General features: G+C 44.6%; 1 protein-coding gene across 1 annotated transcript; it reads left to right on the forward strand.

Moving 5' to 3' along the window:
* The first annotated feature begins 579 nt into the window (after nucleotides 1-579).
* Nucleotides 580-1,682, forward strand: LOC138899145 (uncharacterized). The gene is made up of 2 exons (XM_070185267.1): nucleotides 580-775; nucleotides 1,174-1,682. The coding sequence occupies exons 1-2, from the start codon at nucleotides 580-582 to the stop codon at nucleotides 1,680-1,682; spliced, it is 705 nt and encodes a 234-aa protein (XP_070041368.1).
* Nucleotides 1,683-14,754: the final 13,072 nt, after the last annotated feature.

Raw genomic sequence — 14,754 nt, forward strand, 5'->3', positions numbered from 1 at the left:
ATATTGGAGTCTCACGGGATGGATTTCACTACCTTTTAGTTAGAGGGTCGAGCATGTAGGTGGTGGCAGTCTTATCTTCTTGGTAGACCAGTAGATTCTCCTCCCATGGCTTGGGGCCAGTTCACATGCCTATTCTTGGACAGGCATATTCCACCCTCTCAGAGGGAAGAGTTGCGATTCCAGTTTGAGCAGCTCTAGCAGGGTCAGATATCTGTGACCGATTATGAGGAGAGGTTCTGTGAGCTGTCTTGCCATGCACTCATGATACTCCCTACTGAGGCGGAGAAAGTGCAGAGGTTTATTACGGGGTTGCATTCAGGTATTCAGGCTAGTATGGCCCGAGAGGTAGAGATGTGGACTTCCTACCAGCTAGTAGTGGAGATTGCTCGGAGGATTGAGGGCTATCGCTAGAGGGGTACGGAGCAAATGTAGCAGGAAAAGAGGGTCCGTTACTCCGGGGAGTTCAGAGGTGCCCCAGCTAGGGGCAGAGGTCATTTTATGAGGGGTCAGTCCAGTAGGCCCCCATATCCGGCACCGCCGCCTCCACGGGGTGCTCCAGCGCGGTCCTATTTCAGTGCTATGCCGGAGAGTTCTTCCCGGCCGCCAGCTGTTCAGGGTCCTTCCAGTGGGTACTCTGCTTATCAAGGTTCTTCTAGTGCTTACTTCAGTTCCATGCCAGAGAGTTTATATCGCCCATCAGCTATTCAGGGTTCTTCCAGTGGGTATTCAGGCTATCAGGGTCAGACTTCAAGGCAGCAGATCATCATGCCGAGAGGTTGTTTTGAGTGCGGCGATCTTAGTCATGTGCGGAGATTTTGCCCCAGGCAGTGCAGCAGGGCCAACAGCCCATGATTACATCTCCAGTAGCCGCACTAGCCGTTCGGCCGCCCATAGGTGGAGGGTAGGTGGGTAGAGGTCATCCCAGAGGTGGAGGTCAGGCAGGCGGAGGCCAGCCAGGGGGCGCTCCAGTCAGATTTTATGCTTTTCCGGCCAAACCAGATGCAGTAGCCTCAGATGTCATGATCACAGGTATTATCTCTGTCTGCGGTAGGGATGCTTCAGTATTATTTGATCCAGGATCTACCTATTCGTATGTGTCATCCATATTTGCTCATTTTCTGGATATTCCTCGTGAGTCCTTGGGTACTCCTGTTTATGTGTCCACTCTTGTAGGCGATTCTGTTGTCATGGATCGGATCTATTGGTCCTGTATGGTTACATTTTGTAGATATGAGACTAGGGCAGATCTTCTGTTGCTTGATATGACCGATTTTGAGGTCATCCTGGGCATGGACTGGATATCCCTATATCATGCCATACTTGATTGCCATGCCAAGACTATTACTTTAGCAATGCCAGAGTTGCCGAGATTGGAGTGGAAGGGTTCGTCTGTAAGTACATCTAATCAGGTTATCTATTTTCTGAAGGCTCGACATATGGTCGAGAAGGGGTGTTTGGCTTATCTAGCCTATGTTCGAGATACCACCGCAGAGTCTCCGACGATTGATTCAGTGCCAGTAGTCCGGGAGTTCGCCGATGTGTTTTCTTCTGACCTTCCAGTCATGCCACCAGATCGTGATATTGATTTTTGTATTGACTTGGCTCTAGGAACTCAGCCTATATCTAATCCCACCGTATTGTATGGCTCCGAAAAAATTGAAGGAGTTGAAGGAACTACTTGAGGAGTTGTTAACAAAGGGGTTTGTCATGTCGAGTGTATCACCTTGGGGTGCACCAGTATTATTTGTGAAGAAGAAAGATAGGACTATGCGGATGTGCATTGATTACCGCCAGTTGAAAAAACTCACTATTAAGAACAAGTACCCGTTGCCGCGTATTGATGATTTGTTTGACCAGTTGTAGGGTGCTAGGGTGTTCTCTAAGATTGACTTAAGGTCAGGGTATCATCAGTTGAAGATTCGGGACTCAGATGTTCCGAAGACTGCTTTCCGTACTAGATATGGCCATTATGAGTTTCTAGTGATGTCCTTCAGCTTGACCAATGCCCCCGCGGCGTTTATGGATTTGATGAACAGGGTGTTCAGGCCTAATATTGATTCGTTCGTCATTGTCTTCATTGATGACATCTTGATCTACTCACGTAGCCTGGGGGAGCACGAGCAACATTTGAGAGTAGTGCTCCAGACTTTGAGGGAACAGAAGTTGTATGCTAAGTTCTCCAAGTGTGAGTTTTGGTTTAGATTCTGTGGCATTCTTGGGGCATGTTGTATCAGGCGAGGGTATTAAAGTGGACCCCAAGAAGATTGAGGCAGTTCAGATTTGGCATTGTCCCACTTCGGCGGCTAAGATCAGGAGTTTCCTGGGATTAGCAGGTTATTATCGCCGGTTTGTAGAGGACTTTTCATCCATTACAGCACCTTTGACTAGATTGACCCAGAAGGGTGATCCATTCCGTTGGTCCGATGATTGTGAGGCGAGCTTTCAGAAGCTCAAGACGGGCTTGACTACAGCACCGGTTCTAGTGTTGCCTTCCTGTTCGGGGATGTATACTGTGTATTACGATGCTTTACGCGTTAGCTTGGGTTGTGTATTGATACATGAGGGGCGAGTTATTGCATATGCTTCATGTCACTTGAAGCCCCATGAGAAAAATTATCTTGTGCACAATTTGGAGTTGGCCGCGATTGTTCATGCTCTTAAGATCTGGAGCCATTATCTATATGGGGTGCCTTGTAAGGTTTACACTGATCACCGTAGTTTGCAGTACTTGTTAAAGCAAAGGGATTTCAATTTGAGGCAGTGCAGGATGGCTTGAGTTACTGAAGGACTATGACATCACTATTCTTTATCATCCGAGAAAGGCGAATGTGGTCGTGGATGCCTTGAGCAGAAAAGCAGAGAGTATGGGTAGCTTGGAATTCATTTCAGCAGAGGAGAGACCACTAGCCTTGGACATTCAGTCCTTGGCTAACAGACTTGTGAGGTTAGATATTTCAGAACCCAGCCGAGTTCTTGCATTTGTTGTTGCCCAGTCTTCAGTATTAGAGCAGATCAAGGCTCGACAGTTTGATGATCCGCATTTGGCGGTTCTCAAAGAGACGGTACTACAGGGTGGTGCCAAGGAGGTTTCTATTGGCGAGGATGGTGTTCTGCAACTCCAGGGTTGTCTATGTGTTCCTAATGTCGATGACATGAGGGAGAGGATTCTAGAGGAGGCACACAGTTCTTGATATTCCATTTACCCAGGTGCTACGAAGATTTATCGCGACCTGAAGCAGCATTTTTAGTGGCGGCGGATGAAGAAAGACATAGTTGAGTATGTAGCTAGATGCTTAAATTGCCAGTAGGTTAAGTATGAGCACCAGAGGCCAGGAGGCCTACTACAGTAGATGACTATACCCGAATGGAAGTGGCGCGCATCACTATGGACTTCCTGGTTGGGTTACCGCGGACTTTGCGGAGGTTTAATGCAGTTTGGGTCATTGTAGACAGATTGACCAAGTCGGCACACTTTATTCCTGTGATGACTACATACACCTTAGAGAGATTGGCCTAGATTTATATCCAGGATATAGTTCGACTTCATGGTATGCCCGTTTCCATCATTTCCGATAAAGGTCCTCAGTTTACATCACATTTCTGGAGAGCGATACAGGGTGAGTTGGGGACCCGCGTAGAGCTCAACACAGCATTTCATCTGCAGACCAACGCTTAGTCGGAGAGGACAGTTTAGATAGTGGAGGACAAGCACCGAGCATGTGTGATTGACTTTCGAGGGAAGTGGGATCGATTCTTGCCTTTGGCCGAGTTTTCTTACAACAACAGCTATCAGTCTAGCATCGAGATGGCTCCATTCGAGGCCTTATATGGTCGGCGATGTCGTTCTCCCATTGGGTGGTTTGACACCGGTGAGGCTAGGTTGTATAGGATTAATTTGGTGAAGGATGCCTTGGAAAAGGTAAAGTTAGTTCAGGAGCGGCTTCGCATAGCTCAGTCCTGATAGAAGAGTTACGCGGATCACAAGGCGCGTGATTTATTATTTTTGATGGGCGAGAAGGTTCTCTTGAAATTTTCACCGATGAAGGGGATTATGAGATTCAGAAAGAAGGGCAAGTTGAGCCCAAGGTTTATAGGCCCATTTGAGGTGTTGAGACGAGTTGGGGAGGTTGCTTATGAGCTTGCTTTGCCTCCCAGTCTATCGGGAGTTCACCCGGTTTTCCACATGTCGATGCTCCGGAGGTATCATCTAGACTTGTCACATGTGTTAGAGTTCAGCACGATTCAGTTAGATGAGAGTCTAGGTTAGGAAGAGGAGCCGGTTTCCATTGTTGATAGGCAGGATTGCCAGTTGAGATCCAAGAGGATTTCCGCGGTAAAGGTTCAGTGGAGGGCCAACCAGTCAAGGAGGCGACCTTGGAGTCCGAGGAGAACATGCGAAGAAGATATCCACACTTATTCAGCACTCCAGGTATGAATCTAAACCCATTCGAGGACGAACATTTGTTTAAGAGGTGGAGAATGTAATGACCCGACCGGTCATTTTACTTTCTAGAACCCTGTTCCTCTAAATAAGACTTCCCATATGTAATTTTATTAATTTATGACTTGCGAGGATGGTTGGTTCGGGATTTGGAAGGGTTCGGGTTGAAATCGGAACACCTGGTTCCTTAAGGTTAGCTAAAAAAGCTAAGTTTGACTTCGGTCAACATTTTGAGTAAACAATCTTGGAATCGGGATTTACGATTCCAATAGGTTTGTATGATGATTTCAGACTTGAGCGTATGTTCGGATCGAGTTTTGGATGACCCGGGAGCGTTTTGGCACCTAATAGTGAAAGTTGGTTCTTGAAGGTTTTAGAAGTTCTTTAAATTTGGTTGGGAGCGGTTTTTGGTGATATCGAGGTCCAAACAGAATTTCGAGACCTGGAATAGTTTCGTAATGCCATTTAAGACTTGCACGCAAAATTTGGTGTCATTCCGAGTAGTCTAAGTATGTTTTGGTGCATTGGAAGTAAATTGAAGAACTTGAAGTTCTTAAGTTTGACTCAATTGGTTTTGGGGTGCGATTCTTAGTTTTGATGATGTTTCGGGCATTACGAGAGATCGAGCGAGTCCATTTTATGATTCCAAACTTATTGGTATGTTTGGGTGGGACGGCCCCGAGTGTCAATTGGATGAGGCTCAGACCAATGTGAGAATTTAGAGCAACAACTGAAGCATCAGGTCTGTCATAATCGCACCTGCACTTGGCCAGCTGCAGGTGCGAGCTCGCAGGTGCGATCCAAGCCTCGAAGAAGCGGCCAAGGAAGGTCAGCCCAGGTTCTGCAGGTGCGGCCCATCCTCCGCAGAAGTCGGACCGCAGAAGTGGAAACCTGTCCGCAGAAGCAACGCCTACCGGCCCAAGGGAGTTTCGCAGAAGCGGGCTTTTGTCCGCAGAAGCGAGGGAGCAAGTGCGGCCCTATGACCGCAGGTGCGGAAATCACTGGAGGTAGTGAACTTTATTTAATACGGGACTTAGGCGTTTTCTCCAATTCTTCACACATTTGGGTGATTTTATAGCTTCAAAAAGGGAGACTTCAACATAGCTATTGAAGGTAAGTAATTCCTACCTTAATGTGAGTTTAATACATAGATTATGGGTAGATTTCAACATGAAAATTGGTAGAAATCATGGGTTTAGATGAAAAACCTTTGGTTTAATAAAAATGAGATTTTACCACGAAAATGATTATGAAACTTAGTGAAAACCATATATTTATGTTCCTAAGGTTATGGGTAACAACTTTCTTCAAATATTTTCGGAAACCGGGTATGTGGGCCCGGGGATGAATTTTAGGAATCTTGCAATTTGGGTTGGATAATCACTCTAATAGTGGAGATATGAACTTTTGAGCATAGATTGATTGATTTATGTAATGTTTGACTAGTTTCGAGTTGTTTGGCATCAAATTTGGAGGTCTGAGCGCATTCTTGAATTGGGAAGTAGGCTTGAGACGAGGTAAGTCTCTTTTCTAACCTTGTAAGAGGGAATTAACCCCATAGGTAAATTATAACTAATATGTGCTCCTACGTGTGGGGGCTACGTACGTACAAGGTGACGAGAGTCTGTATGTAGCTACTAATTATGCTATTGTCCGGGTAGTCTAGGACTCATACCATGCTATACTTGAAATGTAGCTACTAATAGATGCATCTATGGTTCGTGCCGTTCGACCCTCGGCAGTGCACAGTTTAAATATTATGTTGGATCGGGTCGTATGACCTCGGCATAATATGCACATGAAAACCTTTGGAAATATTCATGATTTACATTGCTTAAAATGCCTTGAATTACAAGCTGTTAAATAATGAAACTAAGCTTGGGATTTAATACTTGGGAAAGAAGAATTTACTATTTCATGTGATTGAGCTTTCAGTATTGTTCATGAAATCCATGCTTAGTATATATTTGATATATCATTGTTGGCCCATAGTAAGTGTCAAAGTCGACCCCTCATCACTACTTCTTCGAGGTTAGACTGGATACTTACTGGATATAAGTTGTTTATGTACTCACGCTACACTTCTGCACTTGATTGTGCAGGATCTGAGGCAGGTACATCTGGTTGCCAGTCTGGTGCGCAGATTTGATCCCCATCTCGAGACTTCACGGTGAGCTGCCTTCCGAGCCGTTCTGCAGCAGTTGGAGTCTCCCTTATATTTTATTTTCTGTCTATTTCCTTTTAGACAGTAGGCTAGTATTCTTTTGTATATTCTACTAGATTGCCCACATACATGTGACACCAAGTCTTGGCACACACACTAGTAAACTTATGATTTTGGATTTGTTTACAAGATTAGATTTGTATTCGCTTGCTTTCATTTAATTTTGTCACACTTGCAAATTTCAAAATCTTTTTTTAACAAATGAGGAAATGTTATCCACTTAGTAACTTATTTAAACAGGAAACCCTTAGTTTGATCAGTGTTGGCTTGCCTAAAATTGGTGTTGGGCATCATCACGGCCTATGATGGAATTGGATCGTGACAATGTCGATGACATAAACCTTATTGGAACTCCAATAGATGTCACGACCCCAAATTCCCTCCGTAGGAGGTCGTGATGGCAAGCCTATCAATGCGGAATAATCATAAATATCTGAAAATAAATAAACTACAATTCAAATGATTACAACTCCCAAAACCAGGTAGAAATAAGTCACAAGCTTCTAAGAATCTATTCTCAATGTCTCTATATGTCAAGGTCTAAATAAAATATAAGGAAGCAACATAAAATGATAGAAGGGGACTCCAGAGTCTGCGGACGCTGGCAGATATACCTCAAAGTCTCCGTGCGCAGGTAACTCACTGACGTCTAGGCTGGTAAAATGTACCTGGATCTGCACAAAAAGATGTGCAGAAGTATAGTATGAGTACACCACAGCGGTACCCAGTAAGTGTCAAGCCTAACCTCGGTAGAGTAGTGACGAGGTCAGGTAAGGTCCTACTGAAATATAATAATGGCATGGTAAAATATTTATCAATATAGTAAAATAAAATGACATTGGAAATGAACCAAATAGTATGTCACATTTAATGACATCAAATAATTGCAAATAATATCTTGTGGAATCAAAACAGAATTTCCTTCAACTTTATGAAAATCACAACAATTAATCGAAAGCAACTATGGCCATAAATCAATATCAACAAGGGCACTACGAAACCCCCATATTTTTTTATAACTTATGGATCTGTCCAGGCTGACCTCGATCGTGGAGCCTGATCCTGGACCTCGATCATGAGAGTTCGATCCTGGACCTCGATCATGGGAGTCCAATCATTGGGAGTCCGATAATGGGGAGTCTAATCATGGCCCTCGACCCTGGGGCTCGATCACAGCCGTCGATCCTGGCTATCGATCATGGCTTCGATCCTTATGGCCTTCGATCACTGGCCTTGGTCATAACCCTCGATCCTGGGCCTTCGATCAACGGCCTTCGATCATGGATCTCGAGCTTGCCTTCGATCCTCGGCTCGATTTCTGGGGGCTCGATTGCACAACAGAAGAGAATTTGCAGCAGCTGTTTAAGTCCCATTTTTGATCTGTTAACCATCCGAAACTCACCCGAGGCCCTCGGGACCTCAACCCAATACACCAACAAGTCCTAAAATCATACGAACTTATTTGAAACCTTAAATCACATCAAACAACGCTAAAATCACGAATCACAAATAGATTCAAGCCTAATGAACTTTGAAACTTTCAATTTCTACAAACAACACCGGAACCTATGAAATCAAGTCCGATTGACCTCAAATTTTGCAAGCAAGTCATAAATGACATAACGGAGCTATGAAAATTTTCAAAATCGGATTTCGACCCCGATATCAAAAAGTCAACCCATCAGTCAAACTTCCCAAAAATTCAACTTTAGGCATTTCAAGCCTAATTCCACTACGGACTTCCAAATAAAATTCCGATCATGCTCCTAAGTCCAAAATCACCATACGGAGCTGTTGGAATCATCAAAATTCTATTCCGGGGTCATTTACACATAATTCAACATCCGGTCACTATTTGAACTTAAACTTTAAAGTTTTCGTCAAAATTTCATATCTCGGGCTAGGGACTTCGGAATTGGATTTCGGGCATACACCCAAGTTTCAAATCACGATGCGGACCTACCGGAACTGTCAAAATACTGATCCGAGTCCGTTCGCTCAAAATGTTGACCAAAGTCAACTCAGTTGAGTTTTAAAGCTCTAATTCATATTTTAATCCATTTTTCACATAAAGACTTTCCGAAAAATTATACGGACTGTGCACGCAAGTCGAGGAATGATAAATAGTGCTTTTTGATGTCTTAGAACACAGAATTAATTATTAAATTTAAAGATGACATTTTGGGTCATCACATTCTCCACCTCTAAAACAAACGTTCGTCCTCGAACGGAGTTAGAAAAAGTACCTGAGCTGGTGAATAAGTGTGGATAACAACTGCGTATATCATGCTCGGCCTCCCAAGTCGCCTCCTCGACCAGATGACCCCTCCACTGAACCTTCACGGAAGCGATGTTCTTTGACCTCAACTTTCGAACCTGCCTATCTAAAATAGCCACTGGTTCCTCAACATAAGATAGGTCCTTCTCCAACTGAACCGAAATGAAGTATAGCACATGAGACGGATCACTGTGATATTTCTGAAGCATAGAAACATGGAATACCAGATGAACCGCAGAAAGACTAGGTGGTAGTGCAAGTCTGTAAGCCACCTCTCCAACTCTCTCAAGAATCTCAAAATGCCCAATATACCTAGCAACTTGCCCTTCTTCCCAAACCTCATCATACCCTTCATAGGCGAAACCCGGAGCAATACCCGCTCACCAACCATGAATGCAACATCGTGAACCTTCCGATCCGCATAACTCTTCTGTCTAGATTGGGCTGTACGAAGTCGGTCCTGAATCATCTTAACCTTTTCCAGGGCATCCTGAACCAAGTCTGTGCCCAATAGTCTAGCCGCACCCGGTTCGAACCAACCCACTGGAGACCAGCACCGCCTACCATACAAGGCCTCATATGGAGCCATCTGAATGCTTGACTGGTAACTGTTGTTGTAAGCAAATTCCGCAAGTGGTAAGAACTAATCCCAAGCACCCCCAAAATCTATCACACACGCCCGAAGCATATCCTCCAATATCTGAATAGTGCATTCGGACTGCCCGTCTGTCTGAGGATGAATGTACTCAACTCTACCCGAGTACCCAACTCACGCTGTACTGCCCTCCAAAATCGTGAGGTATATTGTGCACCTCGATCAGAGATGATAGATACCGGTACACCGTGATGTTTGACAATCTCGCGAATATATACCTAAGCCAGCTTCTCTGAAGAGTAAGTAGTAATCACAGGAATGAAATGAGCTGATTTGGTTAGCCTATCCACAATCACTCAAACTGCATCAAACTTTCGCTGAGTCCATGGGAGTCCAACAACGAAATCCATAGTGATCCGCTCCCATTTCCATTCTGGAATCTCTAACTTCTAAAGTAATCCACCCGGTCACTGATGCTCATATTTCACCTGTTGACAATTTAGACACCGAGATACATACCTAACTATGTCTTTCTTCATCCGCCTCCACCAATAGTGTTGTCTCAAGTCCTGATACATCTTTGCAGCACCCGGATGAATGGAGTACCGCGAACTGTGAGCCTCCTGGAGAATCAATTCACGCAAGCCATCCACATTAGGCGCACATAGCATGCCATGCATCTGTAATACATCGTCATCTCCAATAGTGACTTCCTTGGCATCACCGTGCTGAACTGTATACTTAAGGACAAGCAGATGGGGGTCATCATACTGGCATTCCATGATACGATCATAAAGAGAAGACTGAGAAACCACACAAGCCAAAACTCGACTCGGTTCGGAAACATCCAATCTAACAAACTGGTTGGCCAAGGTCTGAACATCCAAGGCCAAAGGCCTCTCTGCTACAGGTAAATATGCTAAGTTGCCCAAACTCTCCGCCTTACGACTCAAGGCATCGGCCACCACATTGGCCTTCCCAGGATAATAGAGAATGGTGATATCATAATCCTTAAGCAACTCCAACCACCTCCGCTGCCGCAAGTTAAGATCCTTTTGTTTAAACAGATGCTGTAGACTCCGGTGATTGGTGTAGATCTCACAATGGACACCGTACAAATAATGCCGCCAAAGTTTTAAGGCATGAACAATAGCTGCTTACTCCATGTCATGTACAGGATAATTCTTCTCATGCACCTTTAATTATCTGGAAGCGTAGGCAATCACCCTACCGTCTTGCATCAACACTGTGCCGAGACCAATACGCGACGCATCACAATACACTGTATAAGATCATGTACCTGTAGGTAATACCAATATTGGGCTGTAGTCAAAGCTGTCTTGAGCTTTGTATAAGATCATGTACCTGTAGGTAATACCAATACTGGGGCTCTAGTCAAAGCTGTCTTGAGCTTTTGGAAGCTCTCCTCACATTCCTCGGTCCACCTGAACGGAGCACCCTTTTGGGTCAATTTGGTCATAGATGCAGAAATAGAAGAGAAACCCTTTACAAATCGGCGATAATACCAAGCCAAACCAAGGAAACTCCGAATTTCCGTAACTGAGGACGGTCTGGACCAACTCTGCACTGCATCAATCTTCTTTGGATCTACCTTGATTCCCTCGCACGAAACTATATGACCCAAAAATCCCACTGAATCAAGCCAGAATTCGCACTTTGAAAATTTTGCATATAACTTCCTTTCTCTCAAAATCTAAAGCATAGTCCTCAAGTGTTGTTCATGAACTTCCCGACTCCGTGAATATACCAGAATGTCGTCAATAAATACAATAATGAAGGAATCAAGATAGGGTTGAAATACACTATTCATTAAGTGCATAAATGCTGCTGGGTATTCGTCAGCCCAAAAGACATCACAAGGAACTCGTAATGACCGTACAGAGTCCTGAAAGCAGTCTTCAAAATATCTGGCTCCCGAATCTTCAACTGATGATAGCCTGAACGCAAGTCAATTTTTGAGAATACCCTGGCACCATGAAGCTGATCAAATAAGTCATCAATACGTGGCAATGGATACTTGTTATTCCCTGTAACCTTGTTCAATTGGCGATAATCAATACACATCTGCATAGAACCATCCTTCTTCTTTACAAATAAGATAGGAGCACCCCACGGCGATACACTAGGCCGAATGAAACCCTTATCAAGCAATTCCTGTAACTGTTCTATTAATTCTTTCAACTCTGCTGGGGCCATACGGTATGGTGGAATAGAAATGGGCTGAGTACCTGGTAATAGATCAATACCAAAATCAATATCCCTGTCGGGTGGCATACCCGGAAGATCTGCTGGAAATACATTAGGAAAATCCCTTACTGCAGGAACTGACTCTACAGTAGAAGTATCAATACTAACATCTCTCACATAGGCCAGATACGCATCACACCCCTTCTCAACCATTCGTTGAGCTTTAAGAAATGAAACAACCCTGCTAGGCACATGATCCGAGGTACCTCTCCACTCTAGCTGCGGTAGACCCGGCATAGCCAATGTCACCATCTTGGCGTAACAATCAAGAATAGCGTGATAGGGCGACAACCAGTCCATGCCCAAAATAATATCGAAATCCACCATACTGAGCAATAATAAATCAGCTCTGGTCTCAAAACCACTGATAACAATTAAACACGACTGATACACATGGTCCACAATAATGGATTCACACACGGGTGTAGATACATAAATAGAAGAACTCAAGTAATCACGTGATACGCCCAAATACGGGGCAAAATAAGATGACACATAAGAATAAGTGGATCCTGGATCAAATAAAACTGATGCATCTCGATGACAAACTGGAATAATACCTGTGATAATAGAATCTGATGCAACGGCATCTGTCCTAGCAAGAAGGGCATAATATCTGGCCTGGCCTCCCCCTCTAGGGCAACCTCTAACTTTTCGACCTCCACCTCTAGCTGGCTGTGCAGGTGGAGTGGCAACTGGTGCAGTAATCATGGCCTGAGAAGCCTGAGGACCCTGTGGAATAGGAGGGGCCTGAGAAATTTGGGGAGGTGCACCCCTCCTAAATCTAGGGCAATCTCTCATAATATGACGAGTGTCACCACACTCAAAATAAGTCCTCGGAGGACGTGGTTGTTGAGACTGGCTTGGGCCTGATCGACTAGACTGTCCGCTGAAAGCACCCCGTACAGGAGGTACAGAAGACACTGGTGGTGCATAATATGGAACCTGTGGTCTGGGAGTAGTCGAAATACCACTGGAAGCTGGAAGTGCTGAATTAATAGGATGGCTCACATAACCTCTACCATGACGGGCTGCAACTGGGGCACAAGAATTATTATATGTTCCAGAACCTCGGGGTCTCTTAGCTTCCCTCTCTTCCCTCTCTCGAGTCCGTATACCTTCCAATATTCTAGCAATTGACACCACCTATTGGTATGTGATGTCCATCTCTAGCTCTCGGGCCATACTGTATCTGATACTAGGGTGAAGACCCTCAATAAATCTGCGAACCCACTCTCAAACAGTAGCAACTAAGGCTGGTGCATGCCTAGTCAAATCACTGAATCGGACCGCATACTCTGACACAGTCATAGAACCCTGGCGCAACTGGTCAAACTCTGCGCGCCATGCATCCCTAAGACTCTGAGGAACATACTCTCTTAAGAACATATCCGAAAATTGAGTCCAAATGAGTGAAGATGCCTCAGCGGGACTATCCAACTCATATACCCGCCACCACCGGTAGGCTGCTCCTCTAAACTGGATTGCAGTGAAAGAAACCCCACTGGAATCCACAATACCCATAGTACGAAGGATACGGTGACATTCCTCCAGAAAACCCTGAGCATCATCTGAAGCTAAACCACTAAAAGTGGGAGGGTGGTACTTCTTATACCTCTCGAGCCTGAGTTGCTCCCCCTCTGAAACTGCTGTCCTAATATCAGGCCGAACTGGGACAATTGGTTGCACTGGTATAACCTCTGGGGCATGGTCAACTTGGGCACGTGGCTCTAGAGTACGAGCAGCGGGAGTCTGCGCTCCTCCCACAGCCTGAGATGTGGCAGGAGCAAGCGGAATTAATCCTGCCTGAGCTAAAGTGCCAAACATGCTCAAAAACTGGGCAAGAGTCTCCTGAAGTGCAGGAGTAGTAACAGGCATCTCAGGTGCCTGCTCTGCAACTGGAGCTACTGGTGGCTCTGGTGCAGCAGTTCGTGCAGGTGCTCTGGCTGCACCACGTGGTCTTCCTTGGCCTCTGCCCCAACCCCGGCCTCTTGCGGCTCCAACAGGGGATGGGGTGTTTGATCATCAGATCCAGTCGTGCGTGTCCTCACCATCTGTGAAAGAATAGAAAGACAATTGTTTAAAATTTTGAAGTCAACAAATACGCACAGTAAGGAATCAAAGAAGTGAATATTTCCTAACAGTTCCATAGCCTCTCGAAGATAAGTACAGACGTCTCCGTACCGATCCGCAAGACTCTACTAAACCTGCTTGTGACTCATGACACCTATGAACCTAGAGCTCTAATACCAACTTGTCACTACCCCAAATTCCCTTCGTAGGAGGTCGTGATGGCACCTAGTCTCTAAGACTAGGTAAGCCTATCAATGCGGAATAATCATAAAAATCTGAAAATAAATAAACTACAATTCAAATGATTACAACTCCCAAAACCCGGTAGAAATAAGTCACAAGCTTCTAAGAATCTATTCTCAATGTCTCTATATGTCAAGGTCTAAATAAAATATAAGGAAGCAACATAAAATGATACAAGGGGACTCCGGAGTCTGCGGACGCTGGCAGATATACCTCAAAGTCTCCGTGCGCAGGTAACTCACTGATGTCTAGGCTGGAAAAATGTACCTGGATCTGCACAAAACGATGTGCAGAAGTGTAGTATGAGTACACCACAGCGTTACCAGTAAGTGCCAAGCCTAACCTCGGTAGAGTAGTGACGAGGTCAGGTGAGGCCCTACTGGAATATAATAATAGCATGGTAAAATGTTTATCAATATAGTAATATAAAATGACATTGGAAATGAATCAAATAGTATGTCACATTTAATGACACCAAATAATTGCAAATAATATCTCGTGGACTCAAAACAGAATTTCTTTCAACTTTATGAAAATCACAACAATTAATCGAAAGCAACTATGGCCATAAATCAATATCAACAAGGGCACTACCGAGGTACCGCCTCGTAGTTCCAAATTATAAATAATTT

Source organism: Nicotiana tomentosiformis, chromosome 9 (assembly GCF_000390325.3).
Source record: "Nicotiana tomentosiformis chromosome 9, ASM39032v3, whole genome shotgun sequence".
Lineage (NCBI taxonomy): Eukaryota > Viridiplantae > Streptophyta > Magnoliopsida > Solanales > Solanaceae > Nicotiana > Nicotiana tomentosiformis.

Bases quoted from the DNA above. Each gene is read 5' to 3' on its own strand.
- LOC138899145 (XM_070185267.1), top strand. From the start codon at position 580: ATGCCGGAGAGTTCTTCCCGGCCGCCAGCTGTTCAGGGTCCTTCCAGT. The intron at 776-1,173 runs GTTGTTTTGAGT...CCACTCTTGTAG, and splicing joins GCAGATCATCATGCCGAGAG to GCGATTCTGTTGTCATGGAT.